Below are 19,353 nucleotides of genomic sequence, written 5' to 3'. Positions count from 1 at the left end.
GCAGTTGATTATTTGCGGAGCATATACGTGGAAATCTCACTAAAAGAAATTCTTTGTAGTTTGTTGTCACAGAAGTTGCTGGACAAGTGACCTAATTTACTCCAATTAACCCAAATTTGGTGTAATCAAGTGCAATGAAGCGTCAAAAACATGGGGCCCAGTTTTTTCCTGAAGTCCAGTGACAATTAAAGCCTCGAGTGAAAACAAGGGAAGTTCCATGATTATCGCGGGGACAAAACAAAAAACCCGGACGTTATGCAAATCGCGAGACACTAACTGCAAATGCCAACTTTTGTTGCTATACACAAGTAAATATATCATCTTGCTATCATATGCTAGAAAACAAAGTAAAGTTTGGGGAGGGGCGCCGATGGTGTATGGGGGGAGGTGAGGGATATAGGGGGGGTGAGAGGGATCTTAAGAACCAAAACTGGAATCATGACGGAATGTCTCTTCTCATGGGCTAACGCCCGCGGCCTAGTTAAACAAAATTGAAAATCTATTGTGACCTATCACTTCAGCGATACATAATCATTCTTTTTATTTTTCATATTTATTTTTCATATTTATTTATTGATATTGAGTACTGTATTTCTATTTGAGAACAAAGCAATCACTTTCTGTGTAGCAATATCAATAATAAGTTCGGAATATTCATTATCTAATTTTATTTATCAATCAATAAATATTGGCTCGCCAGGCATCTGGAAGGCAAACGGTTCATCGTGGTTGTATGCCACCGGTAGAGGGAAGAATTGCGGTTCAACGACCAATTCATAATCAAGTCTCCGTTGATATAATTTATCTCTATATTCCTCAAATATTAAAGCCTCTTCAACGTAGCTGTCTGCTGCTTGCGCCACAACAGTCATTCTGAAATAGTCCAACTCTGGACAACTATCCCTCTTGAAGTATCTCTCGTCCAAATGTTCGAAGACTTCTCGGAGTGTCGGCCATTCCACCCGTCCTCGTAACTCGAGAGAGTTTAGCTTCGTGCAGTCTTTGAATATGGTCACCAGGCTTTGATGATAGCAACGGTAACTAGGGCTGACGTCAATGACAAACTTCTCCAGAACCTGTACAATGGAAAGGAATGAGAACAACACTAAGGAACAAACATTGTATCTACGTGACACGATATAATGAAAATAGTTATGGAGCTTTACGAAGAATGATGTCGCATCAACGCATATGGAGATAACATTAACGCATACCAGTATTTCAGTAACGCATAACGAGACTATACATCAACGCATCGAGTTTATGTCAGCACAATACTTCGATGTAGCTTATGTCATCACATAGAAGGTGTCACAAACGGCGCGCCATAAGTAACACAATCCGCGAGGTACAACTTCATCGAATGGACATTACATTTATGTCTAAGTATTACATCCCTGATAGCCAATTGAGAATTGCTCTTCATTTCTTGAATATAGCCAAGTTCCACATCCCACACTAGCCACTCGTGTCGCCAGTGCCTATAATTATCCACATTGTAGTGTCATATAGTAGAATTCCTTCCACCTTAAAAACAGAATTTATTTCACCAAGGCTTAACCCTCTGATTATACAGGTGCAGCTCGTGCAGTTTATTATTTTCTTTCATTAAGTTGTATCTACTGGTATTTAGAGTTCCTTACTTTTGCTGTTAAGTAAAATAACTGCTCACTTGCAGCGGAATACCAAACCAACCAAACTACGGGGGATCTTTAATGATTCCATATTTGTTTGTCCTTACCGTTAAGACGATAGGTCGTCTCTAATTATGGTGACGCATTCTGCAAGACGATGTATTTCTAGAAATGTTCATGTCCCCTTAACCCATGGTTATCTCCCCCCCCCCCAATCCACCCATCCACACACATATATACATTTACACATACACACACATATTTGTATCCATCTTGCATTTTCCCTCCATTCTCTGAAGCTACAACCTGCATGGTCGACTTACCGATTGATAATTTCTAGCAACGAGCCTTAAGGTCCGATCTGGTTGAAAATTGTCATCGTTATGTCCAAGAATGACGAGATCTGTGAGTGGAATCTGACTGACCAGGATCCTTTGGAGGTCATTCAATTTGATCCAGCTGTGTAACCGGAAGTGAACTTTGACCGACGGGAAGGAATCTTTAAAGCTCTGCCATGAACTTGGATGAATGGCGTGATCACTTGAGTCAGAGCGAGAGCATCGGACGTCAAGCCGTTCCATTTTACCGATAAAGTTGGTGTGATTACCGAGACCGCATAAAAGTTCGTTCGACAGACAACTGTAGTTTATCACCAATAGCCTCAGATTTATAAATTGCGTGACTGCGTGAACGAATTCCACTGATACGTACATTTTCTCTTTGTTTTTGAAGAATTCTTCGATATTTAAACGTTCTAGCTTCGTGACGCATCTAGCATTAGCGAGAGAACTCAGAAGTGAGACACCTTCTTCCTCTGTCACGGTATTGAAACTTAAATCGATCGCCCGTAATTTTCTTTGTTGTCTTAAAAACCGATTCATCGATTTTATCACACCGGCGCGGGCGAATGCACCCGATGTACCGCGAAAGTAGGACTGGAAATGAAATTCGGTTATAGTCAAATCGTTTAACTGGACGGGACCTTGACGGTATAAATTAGCGAAGATAGTGGTAACACTCCTTTGGAATTTCTTGGTGTGACGATGGCAGCGAATGGCACCGCAAACCGTTAACCGTTTAAGATATTGACCCAAATACCGTATGTAGTCTATTTCTGAGTTGTCTCGCCAATTCCCACGTAACTGGACTTCTGTAGACCGCCAAAGAGACGGAGATCGAAGGATACCGTTATACCACCGTCTGCATGCTTTGGCCATTCGGACTCGTTCCCATGGACACAAGTAGCATGCTATTTCAGATATGATATGAGCTGGGAGTCTGCCCCATGATGGTCCTGCATTTTCTTGTTGCTGGTCCTCTTGGCCGCCATATTTTGCCTCTGATGATGTTGACGGGACAGCTGCTTCTCCCTCTGTCGCCATGTTTTGATGTCTCAAAATATTCTTAATGAAGAATCGGCATGCACGATGTTTAACCTAACTTCCTCTCTGCAGCAAAGATCTTTAACCCATAGATATAGAAAACAAAGCACAGTATATTTTGTTCTGCATGGTTAGTTGTTACTCCAATGTGACGTAAGAATCGCTTACTTATGATCCAGGAAAGGTATAAGCATAGTGCGCCTTGTATATGAATATGCGCAACCTTCACGGAAAAAAAGTCGCACAAGCCAATAACACACACTAATGGATCGATCCAGTTAGAGATGAATATTACTGAATGTCATCCGGTATAACACACAATTGTCGCTATGCAGTATCAATGCATGCCACAAATGGTTATCGCGGAAGGCGCAATAAACAGATCGCTTGTACCATGCAATTATATAGCGTCAAGGCGCCGTAACAGGTCTCTGCAGCATGGGGCGCATATTATGCTATTGCGCGGAATAGTTGCCGCACAAGCAACTATGCGTTTGGCAGTAAAAGCCTACTCATGTTCGCTCACCGACTGGTTGCGCATATTATGGCGGAAGACGTAAGGCAATACACTGTCCGATTTGCGTGCGCCTTCGTGCGCGCAGTCGAACATTGCGCAATTTCTGCAGACTCCGCTATTCCCAACGATGTTACGTTTGTCGGTTCATGCCGAAAGAAATTTGGAATGGTTTATATTTTAGCACATGTTTAAGAGCAACACGTGTGAAGAAGTATGGGTCAAGAAAGCTGCCTCAGTAAGTATAGGGAACTGCAAGAATTCACATTTCGGAAGGGTAAATAAGAGCACAATATGCCGTATAGATTTCTGTTCTGCTTTCGTGTGAAATTCTGTTCCCCACCAGTTGGGTAGAAGTTAAGGAAAGGGAAGTGAACGGCTAAAGGCAAATTTTACCAGGACATTTATATTAAGATTTTTCCTTCCGTTCTGCTTTGTAGCATACAACACTTACATGCTGGCGTGGTGTATGATGTTGTAAGCCCATGTGAAATCCCGTCTTATTGTTTAAACACTTCAAATAATGGCGTCAACCAGTAGCGTCGCCAGACATTTCAATCTTGGGGGGCACTAGGGGCACACCACTTAATTAGGGAGCACAATGTTTGTTTGTGAATGCCGTCCTGTGGAGGGGTATAAGGGGAGGGGTACCCTTTGTTTGAGAAATTTTTGATTAATTAAGGGTCCTTAGTTGCAATCTGGTGCTATATTTTGCAACTTGAAGAAACTTTATGTTCTAGAATTTTCGGGCTTAGCCTGTCCGATATTTATGTTTTTAATTGAGGCAGATAAAGTTTCTGTTTGAGTATTTTCTTTTAACACTACAAATCGCATCTGGGGAGGGGGGGGCGATCCCCACTCCCCCAGACCACCCCCTGGCGACGCCACTGGCTTCAATTAAGTGTACAGCGTTGCAACAGCATCGGATTACGACACAGAAAATAATACATGTAAGTTAGGCAATTTTGAATCAACATGTACAACGACCAAAGTTTGGAGAACAAAAATTCTTCCCAAGAAAAATTCACTGGACACTTCGGAATATTTCCTTTGCTGATTCGAACAGGCCTTGGCGTAGGCTATGTTGGCCTGTTATGTCGGTCTTCGCCCACGCGTGGAGAACAAAAAAAAAATATTGTCCTTGAGTATGGAATGACGGTATAGGCCCTACACACTTTATGTTTATGCCTATTTCCTAATGTTAGTAAACTACATACAGACCGCAATCTGATCTATTACACTCCCCGTGGTTACTCGGAATGTAAACACGGGAACGACCGAATACAAACACTGGATCAGGGGGAGGGCATTGGAAGTGCAGTATTATATCATTTCTTTTAAAGTATGAATCATGGAGTGCACGCCCAACTCAACAACTTACACTTTTCATACAATATGTACATCAGTAATCAGAAACACTGGTTCTTTTCGTGGAATTGCTTTATGCGCAATAGACATAACGTCATCACGATCACAATCATATACAATGTCACCATGTAGGGAAATATAGGGCTGGGATGTAGATATGACAAACTTGGGGACGTTCAATGGCTTAGGTTAGTGATCAGGCGTTTTATTCAATGAAGGACGGAAGTTTATACAAAAAATTAGATTTTCGGCATTTTGTATTTTGTCTGCTGTTGCTGTTTTACTTCAGATCGTGGACGCAACTTCATAGAAAAGAAAAATTAAAGAAACAAGTGGTTGAGATGATATATATATATATATATATATATATATATATATATATATATATATATATATATATATATATATATATATATATATATATATATATATACCATGGTCTTCTAGGTCAGTGCAGGGCCGTACAGTGGTATCACCCAAACGAAGTTGTAAAAAGACTGAAAAGTGCCCCTTTTCATAAATAAGATGTGCCAGGCCCCTCTTTAACTGTGAAATTTTTGTTATGAAAACGTGCCCTTTTGTTAAAATTCACAAGTGTCCTTTTTTTTCAGTTTTTAAAAACACTCAAATACACGGAAATTGTGATACGGAATATAAAGATGGTCCATTTTGTCTAGACTATTCAGGTACTTTTGTGGTTAGCCCTTTTAAAATTATAGTCACGTGTTGAACTGCCCCTCAAAGTATTCCCCCAAATCCCGCCCACATTTAATCCGCTTACCCCCTCCCTCCCCCCCCCCCCCCGAGTTGAAGCTCAGTTTCACTTGCGTTGATCCTCATAGCCTACTATATACATTCACCACGAGAGGTACGGTATAATAATTTAATAATTAATTTTCATACCGACCTAACAAATAGGCCTGTTTTCTTCTTTTTATGGATATAATATTCATAACCGTTATACGTTTACGATATATTCTTGGAGGTTATAACTATATAGCACTTATCGGATATATTGTCATACTGTTCACACATGTAACGGTTCAGTGATGAACCAATGCTACTGTTTACTAGACCTTGGTTGTCTATGCCACGATATAGTCATCACTATATAAGTTTGTTTGTGAACGATAAGGTTTTTGTGACGTCAGTGTGTGAGGGACTGGTTATATATGTATTCTACACACTTGATGAACAAGTACGGTATATGCCCGTACGAGATTGACAATTAACCGGCGAGAAGGCAATACAGGCAGAGCCTGGTTCTGTTCACTCTTACAAATAAACCAGTCAATTCGCTAGTTGGTATATATATGTTAATATGCGTTTCACTTCTATAGGTGGGACCTCCTCGCGACCGACGATACCGAAGGAATTTGCTGAGTGACTTAACGTATATATACGTGTCTTTTGGATTATCGTCTGGGATGTTTGATGCGGACGGCCAGCATTGAAAGTGACATTACACTTTACTATATGTGTGTGGAATTTACTGTTATACCCTACAGTGGAGGAATGTTCATTCGAGGAAGCTTTCGACATATCGTGTAAACACTCGAACATGTGTAATCTTTTGATATAACATATAGGCCTAATGTACTATTACTAGGGGTATATAGACTAACATTTAGTAGATTTTACTGTAAAGGGTATAGCCTATAAAGGCCTTCTGTATACCCACGTGCTGTAGGTCAGTGACACTGGGGCATCATTCGCTGACACCGGTTCCTCATATACCTATTTACGCCTATATACTGACCTTCTGTGAAAAATAAACCCAATACGTGAGAATATGAAATATCTCACTAATAAAATTGTAATTGTTTGCGACAAAATCCCATCGTGACATTTTACCCTATACCTCGAGTTAACCAACAAGTAGTTGCTGTACATGGTGATTATAGCTTGAACCTGCAAGGTGAACTTTGTAGTAACGTACCGTGTATACGTACGGGTAGTCATAGCGAGCCTACCTCAGGCATTTTGAGTTTCGCAAAAGAGAGAATATTGGTCGCGAATGGACGCATGTAGCCGACTATAGTCACCCTATATATGTGTCTTGTTTGGAGCTCAAGGAATTTCTCACATACCAGTGCAGGTGTCTTATCTTTCAATTTGATTTCCATCAGATTGACATAGGCCTACAGTAGACTGTTTATATCGCATTAGGTCTCAGTTTGGAAGACTGTGTTGATGAATTTAGCTTCTATTGAATTGGTTGCTCTCGGGTCATTTCCCCAATGCCCTAAACCTTTTCTCGACAAGAAGTCTCATATAGGTCTTCTTAACTGAGACCCTTTTGTGTGTGTGGAATCCCGGCGAATCATCACTTCTTTGGCGCCTTTGTTGTGAATTTTAAAACCAAGGCAAAAAACGGACATGATGTCAAGCAAAGAATAACACATTAATCGTTGTAGATGCACAGATACACGTATAGATACTACAGTTATGCAATGAATAGTATTACGTTAGCGTAGTGTGTATATTCGTATACCGATAGTTTGTGTATCAAGTTGATTTTGGAACAAGGAAGAATCCCTCTTGAATCTTGAGGATTGTGACGGTCGGACAGAACACGCTTTTTGCTGTTAAGTTGTAATACTACCCATCTACGCTGGCAGTTTAGTCGACAATCCTGATCCAACATGTCTGCCGAAGAAACTAGATCTAAGACCGCCGAGGCTGGTGCTAATAATCCCGTACGATCTATGACTTACTTGGAATTTGGACTCTTGGTGCTAACTGTTGCATCGACGTTGTTTTATGTGACCTTACAATCGATCGTTCTAGTTTATCGTTATCTATATCCGATATTTATATTGACTATGTTGAAATTCATTTGGGGAGAGTACACAAGCGAGCTGAGAGGCGGCACCAGGACATGTCCCAATTCGGTGTCAATGAAAGGCAAAACGGTGGTATTGACTGGTAAGTTCTCCTTGGTGTCAATTTTGAACTTGACGATGAAGTATATGTTGTGAAATGGTTCTGTATGATGGGGGGGGGGGGGGTGTGAAGGTATGTAGGACCGGCACCCGGCTCTTTGAAGTTGTTGTTTAAGTCTGAACCGAGAAATTACCTGTATTTGATTTACCTGCATATATTGGGGGGGGGGGGGTGGGGTGGATGCGGTTAATGTTGATGTGCTTTTAATCCAATGTAGCCCGTCTGATTTTTCGAATCTCAGCCTGTCAAACGGAAGTAGGCTGCAATATATATTCATGTATGACATACGTAGCCTACTGTATATAGACTGCCTTTCATCATTGTCATTCAGTCGCATAGTCTCATTCTTTCCGAGATATATATATATATATATATATAGATATGTATATATCTATATCTATATATATATATATATATATATATATATATATATAGATAGATAGATAGATAGATAGATATATATATATATATATATATATATATCTATATATATATATATATATATATATATATATATATATATATATATATATATATATAGCTTCCTGATTATTCTCACTCTGCCATATCATATCCCGACGGATACGTTCGTAGCGGCATAGTTTGTAAATCACCAGGATATCTAGTTTATTTACAGGAGGAAACATATATATACAGTCAGATGAAATTCCACGATAACGCTGATACAGGAAGGCATGTTCATATTATACAGATAACGTCAAATATACACCCTCCGCATGCAGCAGATATCATAACATACCTCATGCGATCCCTGTTTTGTATTGTGTAGCCGGGGTGATGCCATTAAGTTAGGTGAATTGCAGCTCTCTGGTAGAACGGGTTGAATGAAGGTGACTCATTTCCTACGACCTTTCAAGAAAGGAACAAATCCGTTCCCATCCTCAGCCATTCCTATCACTCCTCAGCCCATCCTTCCCTACCTCCCCTCCCTGCCACTCGACTCCCCGCCACTCCCTCCTCTCCCCTCCCTTCCCCTCCTACAAGATGTGGACTGTATATACCGTTATGCATCATTGACTGAGGGACGTTTTCAATTCAGTCAAAATATCACACAACACTGTAATTTTACACTATATATCCACTATACATATACACATGCACCCACTAAACTTGCATGTACAAACTGCATAGGCCTCTGTATGATTAATAGAGCTGCATGCAGAATGAAGTGCCGCTTCGTTGAATGTGATTCCTACACGAGCCTGTCATCTTCGCTCTTATCAGCTCGATGATTCAACCATACTATTTACTGAGTCAACAACAACAGACCAACATAAATACTGACGTGAAAAGTACAAATGATCTTTTTTATTTTTTTATGTTACTATCAATATTTTATTTGTATAATAATGAATTTTAAATTGGAATAACTGTTTCCTATAGTTCTTGAGTATAGGTGGACACCCCCCCAAGTGAGTGATGACGTCACATACACTATCCTATAGTTTTTCGTGTCAAAGATTGGGGGGGGGGGTGCATGGATACTGATCCATTGTGGATTGATGGATGGAGGTGGGGCATCAAACCAGACAGTAGTATAAGAGTATAACAGCATGAGAACGTGTATAGATACAAATCCCCTTGGTAAGAATATACATGTACTAAGTTAGGAATATAACACTGTAAGCGCGAACGCGGAGTACTTTTGCCCTATAGTATCTATATGCAACATCTCCAAGATGCCCTGTAAAATCTTGTAGAGACGAGAACCGCATCTGCTATCTCTCAACCGAGATCTTGTTTGTGCCACTAACTAACTTCGATCGGTTTCCAGTAATGTTTAAAACAGCTTGCTACAAGCCTACAACAAATATTAGAAATATAATTACATAACCATATAGTCTTCCATTTGCCACGCGGTTCACTCTTGTGTATATATTTATAGACATTTTTAGTGTTGGCAGTGGCGAAGGAAGCTGTCTAAGAGTGAGGGATGTGGGAGGGGGGAGGGGAGGGGGACAGACATCCGGTGAGGTCTAGCGGTCCTCACCTAAGATCGCCCAGGGAGGACTTTGAACATGCACATTTCTACCCTATACGAATTTCACTGTTTCGTCGGAATTTTGCCTCTTAGGCCTAATGTCAAATGTACGAATTTCTTGTCGATATTGCCAGAAGAAAAAAGAACCCCGAAAAGTAGACCAGGGAGTTGTTCCATAACAACTCCCTGACTAGACGTACTGTATTAAGGTTACAACACGTAATATTGATCACTTGATTGGCGGGCACTTCTTATGATAATACTATTAATTTTTGATATTTTGAAAAGTCATTAACAGACTGAACCTGTGGTGATTCTTATCCAGTCAAATTTAGTTTACAGCTGTTACAATACAATAACATTCAAATCTCATTTGATTTGCATAGCTCACACCGTGTATACGTGACGGATATTTTATTGATTTATAATTCTCACATCTCGTTGTGTATAGACGTATATAATAACAAGACTAATCCTCAAATCGGATGTCATAAAGTTTACTTTAGACAAAGATCTTGTCTGCTGATGTGCCAAATAAGGGATTACTGGGTCAATATTGTACACACCCCATCTGCCCCGACTGTATTTTAGCCAAGACGAAGTAACAGTAAAGGTATAAAGGTATAGCAGTAATTCCCCAAATGTTAGAATGGTGTACACTTACACCTTGACCCTGTTACTTTTCAACGAGTCTCTTATATACTCCTGCAAACTATGTTCCAGGACATCTGGAAGAGTTCAGAAATTAGACAAATAAATGCAATACTGAGAAAATTTTTGACATTAATAACTATAGCATTTTACTTTGCAGTTTATTTTTGCGCGATGGGGGCGGGGTGGGGGGAAGGAAGGGATATAGGTGAGGGTGTTCACTATTCACTAATATGTGATAAGGAAAAGCAACTTCCAAAAATGTACCTTGCCTAAACTGTATTTTCAGTCAGGATTGGGTGATTCAGAAGTCAGAATTAACTGTTTCTGAATCAAATCAAAAGTGGTTCTGTTAATTGAATGAATACGTTTTATTGGATATCCTGGGTGTGATACAAAGTGATCAGTAGTAATGGAACTTGATACATGTGGCACTACCAACCCGCGTGAAAATCACTGCTATGAAAATTGTTCCGACCAATATATAAATGTATATCTATATATACATGTACGTACGTCATTCCCCATAATTAAATGCCTTAGCAAAACAGGTCAGTTCGTGTGCCGGTATTTTTCAGGCAAGGGCCCGTGATTATCTATAAAGTTGATTGGTTGAACAAATAATGACTAAAGACTTTTGTATCTTGGTAGGACACGACCGCGTTAGTGAAACAAACAAGTTGAACCAAAAATACAACAACAAAAAAAGAGCAAAAAAGCAAAAACACAAAAACAAATATTGTTGATTACATCTGCTAAAGATCCCTCTCTATAAGTTAATTGGGGATAATATCAATATTATTATCAATTCTTAAATAATCACAGATAACCGAGCGTAAATACAAGAATTTTGAGCATTGTATATATATATAAAGTTAACAATTTTAGAGACACGATAAACAGATAACATTGTGTTTCCTATAACAATTAACTATTGTCCTGCTTTGCTGTATGGTATTAGGTAGCTTATCAATCCTTGTCACACAAAAACACACACCTCCTCCAGACCGTGAATTATAGATTATTGTTCAGAAATATTGTTTGATCTTGTAAAAACCATCAATGATATAGCTTTTCGTCTATTCCATAGTCTTGAAAGGTGTGAGTCATTCGAAGTAGCTCATCGACTATGGAGCGTGAATGAAATTTAACGTTATATAAGCCTACAGGGCTTCATATGCTTATTGCAATGGTGAAATTGTACACAAGATGTATATACCCATGGGGGGAAAAAGGTGTCTCGCCGAAATTTCATTAAAAATTCATAGGCTTCTTAACTCTATATAGACGTAATTTAGCGCAGGTATATATATAGGCCTATAGGTAATTCTTAAAGTCTGAGTCATTTTCCTTCATAGAGAGACGGAGACTATAGAGAAGAATCATGAGGGGTGGAGGGGGAGGGGGTGGGGACAGAATACGTGAATACAGCACTGGGAAAATTCAATACACCATGCACAGGTCCGCGTAGTAGGTATACATTATAGTTGCTTGGCCTTTATAAAATGGACAATTTAGAACAATATATGTAGATACACATATAGATATATCTTCCATGCATGAATACCGTCGTGCGGGAAAGATATGATAACATACCCCATAGCTATATATGATAGCATAACCCATATAAATGCCCAATGACTTACTACACTCTAAGCTGTCAAAGTAATTTGGTCTCTAAGGCCCTGTAGAAGTTTTCACCGTAAAGGTAAATGTTGCCCACTGCTGAATAATTGTAACGTTTGTCATTCATGGCACCTTCAATCTTCCGTAACATGATCATGCAGATTTTATAGCCATGAGCGTCACTTGTAAACATCCTTTTTACTCATCGGTAAACAAATTTCCTACGCCGCCATGTGATCGTCTAAATGGGTTTAATGCATTTGCTTAATTGACCAAATGTTCGCTTAACACGTTCTACCATTCATGCTCTTCAACAAACAAACACGCCCCCCCCCCCCAAAAAAAATAAAATAAAAAAATCTGATGTTGGGATTTGCATCTTTTCATGGCTCAAACTGTATATGATGTTTATGGTACCACATACGGTGTAGTATATATAGCATCAACACATATATTGTCTCTTCTCTTTTCCAGGGGGCACTACAGGCACCGGGCGGGCATCAGCTATTGAGATGGCATCTCGAGGGGCTCGTATCATCATGGGATGTAGAAATTTGAAGAGAGCTGGTGAAGTTGTGGAGATGGTGAAGAGGAGAAGTTGCAATAACGATATAGTCATCCATTATTTAGATCTTTCATCTTTCAAAAGCGTCAGAGAATTCGCAGATAAAATCAGGAAAGAAGAAAATGGGATAGATGTGCTTATAAACAACGCAAGCGTATCTGATTTTGAATGTAAGTGGTGTTTTTTTTTCACCATCAAAACATGTAAATGAAACTCTGTATACAATATGAATCTAAGAGACTGACTTCGGTCAGCTTGTTGCTTTGATAAGCCAATGAGGCTTCTTCGCGAGTTCCTGCTTCCGTGCTTCTTTCAAATGAGTTGCTAGTGTGTATTTGAAAGGAGGCGGATGCAGTCTCCAACAGTCTTAAACACTTTCAGAATTTTATTCTTGATATGCCATAGTCCCACAAGAAGAACGAAAGTGAGTGCCAATAATGTTTCTTTGTAGCCATTCCGGTTGTCAACTTTCAGATATGATATAACTCTCTGGAATACTCTGGAAATAATAATACTGGAAAACTTAGGCGGAGTGTATAGCCTAGTGGTTAACGCCGGCGTCTCCCAGTCATGAGATCCCCGGTTCGATTCCCCGCCGACAGCAATATGTGTCGTCTGGCAAGGGTGTTGTTCAATAACAACTTCCCGACATGGACGTTAAATGGATGTGTGCCGAGAGATTGGCTTCGGTCAGCTTGCGAGTACAAGCCTCCATGGCTTCTTTCGCGAGTTCCTGCTTGCGGGAAGATCACATATACATACATACATACATACATACATACATACATACATACATACATACATACATACATACATACATACATACATACATACATACATACATACATACATACATACATACATACATACATACATACATACATACATACATACATACATACATACATACATACATACATACATACATACATACATACATACATACATACATACATACATACATACATACATACATACATACATACATACATACATACATACATACATACATACATACATACATACATACATACATACATACATACATACATACATACATACATACATACATACATACATACATACATACATACATACATACATACATACATACATACATACATACATACATACATACATACATACATACATACATACATACATACATACATACATACATACATACATACATACATACATACATACATACATACATACATACATACATACATACATACATACATACATACATACATACATACATACATACATACATACATACATACATACATACATACATACATACATACATACATACATACATACATACATACATACATACATACATACATACATACTCCTTTAAGGCCGGCCAAACTGAAGATGACGTCAGCATACAGTAGGAGCTGCGATTGCCGAGGGTCTTATATATTACGTTCTATAGGAATTTATAGAGCAGACGATTCATTAGAATTAACGTATAGCGAATGACGCTTATTGTACAATATATTTATATATATTGTTTTTTAAATTTCTTTCTTAATTTTCTTAGTTTTCTTCTTTCATTGTTCCTTTGCTTATTGTTTTCTTTTGTTGTTTTTTTCAGCTCACGATACCCACCGTATACCTCACACTACCGTCGACGGTCTCACTCATTCCTTCCAAGTCAATTATTGGAGTCATTTCTTACTAAGCAATTTACTTTTAACTCTTTTGGTCAAAAGACCCTCAAGTCGAATCGTAAACGTGACTGCGAGGTTGCATACAAAACCAACCAACTTAAATTTTACAGCAGGGAACGGGAAATTACGTTATCCCAGACTTACAGGGTACCCGTTAGGAAAATTGGGAAACGTGCTATTTACCAAGGAACTCGCTTTACGATTGGACGGGTCAGGGGTCAAAGTTTACGCTGTCGATCCCGGTCTAACGTTTTGGAGAGGGCGTAAATTTACCGATTGGAAGGCGAAGATGTTGCTTCCATTATTATGGTGAGTATCATTCTGATTATACTTTATGTTTGAATCAAAATTTATTTCTGGCTGATTTGTTATTTTCTGTCGATTTGCTCTCCTGAGATGGTCGAGAGGAAGAAGGGTGGATGGGGATGCGGTAGGTGTGTGTGGGTGTGGGTAGGGGTAGGGGGTTGGGGAGTGGGAGTGGTACAGTATATATCATAAATCAATATTTCGACACACTATACTTTGACCTCTTTTGAAACTTCCCGCTCGTTGTTCAGGTTCCCCGCCTATATATGTAGTATGCCATTCTCCTAACCGCTCCCCCTCCCTCCACGGCAGGACATCTACAGTAGTAGTAGTATATGTATACTATAGTGCAAAATTATGTACTCGTGCGAGTACCCTTGTAATTGTACGCGTACTCATACACAGAGGAATTATATTTGTACACTTATTCGTTCTCGCAACAGTTTGAAAATCTAGTATAGATATAAAGTGCAAAATTAGGTACTCTCACATAAACCCTTGTACTCGTACCAAGAGGACTCCTATTTGTACACGTACCCATGCTGTTCTAAGCGTACTCAAAGTCTGTAGCGAGGACTAACAGCCTTAGCAAATTGATTTCTGACTGTGCACGTTATTTAGGTTTAGCATAATGCCTTATTTAAGCTGTCAGTCGTACTCGATATAACACTATGTGTTGAAAGAGAAACTAGCCGTTGCTATCAATATTAATTTATTGTCACTTCTTCGGTTCGGTCTTATGGCACATAAAATGATTGGAATGTTAAGCAATGGTTTCACTCTAAAGCGCGAAGTGGGAATGAAATATCTATCCTAATAAATTCGCAAGTGATTAAATTATTCACACATACCATGTCAACTGACGTGACCATCATTATACTAAACAGCATCCTGTCACGTGACTAATGCAACTTGGATTTAACTTGTCGTCAGGACTTATTGACCCCAAATCTAGCATGTTACAATATTTGACCAAAAAATGTCATTTCTCTTTTACTTTCTGGACGGACGTAGGCGACCACGTGTTCCCACCTCTCGCCACCACCCCCCCTTCCCTTTCTCTCTCTCCCGCGAACCTTTCCAATCTGTCATTTGAACTTTCTTTTCTCTTTTTCAGTAAAAAAAAAGGGCGAATTAAAATCGTCAAATTATTTTCGCTGTGTAGGAAGCAGAATTAATTTGAGAGGTTCTAAACTTCTAAATGATGCTATGATTCCTCTTGTTTCACTTCTGTCTTATTTTTGTTTTGTTTTTTGGCAGGCTCATTATGTCGAGTGAAGATGCGGCTGCGCAGACGATCGTCTATTGTGCCACAGAGAAAAGATTAAAGAATGGAGAGGTTTACTTTGATTGCAGACCTTCCAAATATGTCAGCCACTTGGTAGATGATGACGTCATCAGAGAAAAACTTTGGGATGTCAGTCTGGAGGTGACGCAGTTAAACCACCGTAAAAATGGAAAAACCATAACATCGTGAAAAGCGACGATATGACCCATCTCCATGGTGATGTTGTGTACCACTCCCCACCCTTCGTCTTATCATTCTTCACCATCTAAACCTTGTTACTCTTATTTCCTATTTTTTTTTTTTTTTTTGTCTTTGGTGGGGGCGTATGGAAAGCCATTTTAACATTTAATCGGGAATTTTAGATATCTTAAATTGTTTCTTGTTTCAGATATCTTAAATTAAATTCGAGATATCTTAAATTTAATTCGAGATATCTGAAATTTTATTTCAGATATCTGAAATTGAATTCGAAATATTCGAGTAAAATAGATTTCGAGATATCTGAAATTCTTATTCAGATATCTGAAATTGAATTCGAGATATCTGAAATTCTAATTCGAGATATCAGAAATTGAATTCCAGATATCTGCAATTGAATTCCAGATATCTGAAATGCATTGAAGAAATTCCCGATTAAATGTTAAAATGGCGTAGGCCTACGTATGGAAAGCCATTTTAACATTTAATCGGGAATTTTCAGATATCTGAAATTGAATTCGAGATATCTGTAATTGAATTCGAGATATCTGAAATTCTATTTCAGATATCTGAAATTGAATTCGAGATATCTGCAATTGAATTCGAGATATCTGCAATTGAATTCGAGATATCTGAAATAGAATTTCAGATATCTCGAATTCAATTACAGATATCTCGAATTCAATTTCAGATATCTCGAAATCAATTTCAGATATCTGAAATTCTCTGGTATTTCGAGATATCTGAAATTTATTTTAAGATATCTTCAATTATTTGTAGATATCTTAAATAAATTGGAGATATATCTGTAAAGTTATTTCGAGATATCTGAAATTCCTTATTAAATGTTAAAACGGCTTTCCATAGGGGCGGGGAGGTGCATGCATGTCGTTAAAGATGTTCACGACAGTAACCTCTATCACATATATCAATTTGCTAGAACTGTCAGCTTCTATTCGTGTAAGGTTCTGTATGTAGTGTATCTGTATACTCTTACAATATGACCAACGACAAGTCATCCTGCCAATGTATATCGAGGCTTGTAGCACTTCCGCGATATAATTTAAGCGGGAAAATATGAGATTAAAACTAAAAATAAGAAAAGAAAGTATTTATTCATTGTATTCATAATTTATTTTACATTTATTTCTTAGGTGGCATTCCTGTACAGTAACAAGTATATTGCTGAGGTAAAACCGATAAGGGCAAGATATGAAAAAAAAAAAACTTAAAAACACAACACGTGATTGAGGAAGCTATATGTGATGACGTCATAATACGCGCCATCTTCCTGTAGGAAAATGTTAAATGCTCCCCTTGGGTACACGTCCATGTTTAAACTTAGATTTTGCGACATCGATGAAAATGTAACAAGTATACAACCAAACTAACCGATATCGGTTGCATGGATTAGTTTTCGATTTCTTCACCACAAACCAACCGTTATCTATCTGGCAACACTGTTCCTATGGTTACACTGTGTGCCGTTCGTTTGTGAGTAATGCAACACACTATATCCGTGTCTATATACGACCGTTCATATTGATGTATTGTTTAACAGCAAGTGCCTATGACACGTGCATGGTCATCATGCGTCTTACAAACTCGGTTTTAGAAAGAACTTGACACAAAAATTGTAATCTTTACTCTCACCAGCATCTCAAATATTTGGAGTAAAATAAAAAAAAAACGTACGAGGGGTTTATAATCAACTATATGCGTTCATTAACTCTCGAATTATAGCACGTACTGTACAAGCACGTGCCAACGTTAGTACTCAAACTACCAGTAGCCTACGTTTTGACTGTGATTTCAAATACTCCGAAAAAAGATTTCACAACTATTTTTTTTTCTATATTATTAATATTATCATTTTCTTTCTCAATTTGTAAGCCGAAAAATTGTACAATGTAAATATTTCATGAAAGGTAAAAAAATACAGATGGATCCATACATTTAGAATATAATAAAGGATGTTGGTCGGTTGTCATTATCACACAGCAAAACAGTCTATTTGAATTTTTTTTCTTCAATTATTATAAACTACGTATATGAACAGCATTAGACGAATTAGTATCAAAAACAAGTAATAATAATAATAATAATTATGGATTATACAGGTGCGCGCAGCGCCCTAATATATAATATATAACGTTAAAATTTGCAACTCAATTAGAAAACAAGTCTACATTTCGCCTGGGTTAGATTCATATCGTTATGCAGAAATTGAAGGGAATTCTATAGAATATATTAGCAATGAAATAATTCTATTTACAATGATATTTATGTGAGCAAACATAACTTTGGATAAAATGGTTACATGAATAATTCAAAAGACAGAACGTATGTTCCTTTCATGCAGTAAACAATAAATGCATAATAATGATGAAAACTGCCATGGACGAAGAAAAAAAAAACACTTTTTTTTGTGTTTGTATGTTGTAATTGTTAAATAATTTTTTTCTCCATACCTTTTGTTATGATTGTTTTGTTGTTATTGTTGTAGATGGACTGTATATTTACGTCCGATATAGAACATGTTCATTACAACACGAAGTTTATGTGACAGGGTATATTTACCGTCATAAAGACATTTATCATTTTCTCAGTTGAAATATAAAATTAAAAACAGTTTTTTTTGTAGTATGATTTAAAAAAAAAATTAAACCTATACCGAGTATTGACCTTGATTTCAATTCTATCACCTATCGAAACCCTCCTAGTTATCTCTCTCTTTCTCTCTCTCTGTACCAAATGGATGTTTATAAGGGAGTAATGAGGTTCAATTGATCCAATAATCAACATTTCAAAAGTTTGAACCTTTATATCACCAGTTGGAAACAAAAGTTGGCTTTTCACGCTAATGAACAATATTGTGATGGGATTGCGGTATCGATTAGCATCGAAATTTTTTATAGAATTTGTTTTCCTCAAAATTAAGTCAGAAAGGTGCTCGAAAGATATAAGAAGAAGAAAAAGAAGAAGAAGAAGAAGAATGATGTGTTACCTTTGTCCTATGACTCAAGACCACATTATTTCATATTAGAAAATAAACGTATATTTTTTCATGGTTGCGGAATGAAATTAAAAATGTCACAAGATCTGACGGGTTTTATTTTTGTTTTTCGTGTGTTCAGAGGAAGAGGAATCTATCAGTCCCCTTTTGCAGCTGAATCATTAATTGCCCATAT

The 19,353-nt window shown here is 38.0% G+C and overlaps 2 protein-coding genes across 2 annotated transcripts; one reads left to right on the top strand and one right to left on the bottom strand.

The window, feature by feature from the left end:
- Window positions 1-477: 477 nt before the first annotated feature.
- Window positions 478-3,147, bottom strand: LOC139981685 (F-box only protein 39-like). The gene is made up of 2 exons (XM_071994283.1): window positions 1,958-3,147; window positions 478-1,076 (listed from the first exon to the last, which is right to left on the bottom strand). Exons 1-2 carry the CDS (start codon window positions 3,014-3,016, stop codon window positions 675-677), a joined length of 1,461 nt encoding a protein of 486 aa, XP_071850384.1. The 5' UTR covers window positions 3,017-3,147; the 3' UTR covers window positions 478-674.
- Window positions 3,148-6,089: 2,942 nt separating this feature from the next.
- LOC139981684 (retinol dehydrogenase 13-like) lies at window positions 6,090-19,263 on the top strand. The gene is made up of 4 exons (XM_071994282.1): window positions 6,090-7,826; window positions 12,598-12,858; window positions 14,295-14,679; window positions 15,937-19,263. The coding sequence occupies exons 1-4, from the start codon at window positions 7,544-7,546 to the stop codon at window positions 16,151-16,153; spliced, it is 1,146 nt and encodes a 381-aa protein (XP_071850383.1). The 5' UTR covers window positions 6,090-7,543; the 3' UTR covers window positions 16,154-19,263.
- The last annotated feature ends 90 nt before the right edge of the window (window positions 19,264-19,353 follow it).

Source organism: Apostichopus japonicus, chromosome 15 (assembly GCF_037975245.1).
Source record: "Apostichopus japonicus isolate 1M-3 chromosome 15, ASM3797524v1, whole genome shotgun sequence".
NCBI lineage: Eukaryota > Metazoa > Echinodermata > Holothuroidea > Aspidochirotida > Stichopodidae > Apostichopus > Apostichopus japonicus.
This window is presented reverse-complemented; position numbering and strand designations above follow the sequence as displayed.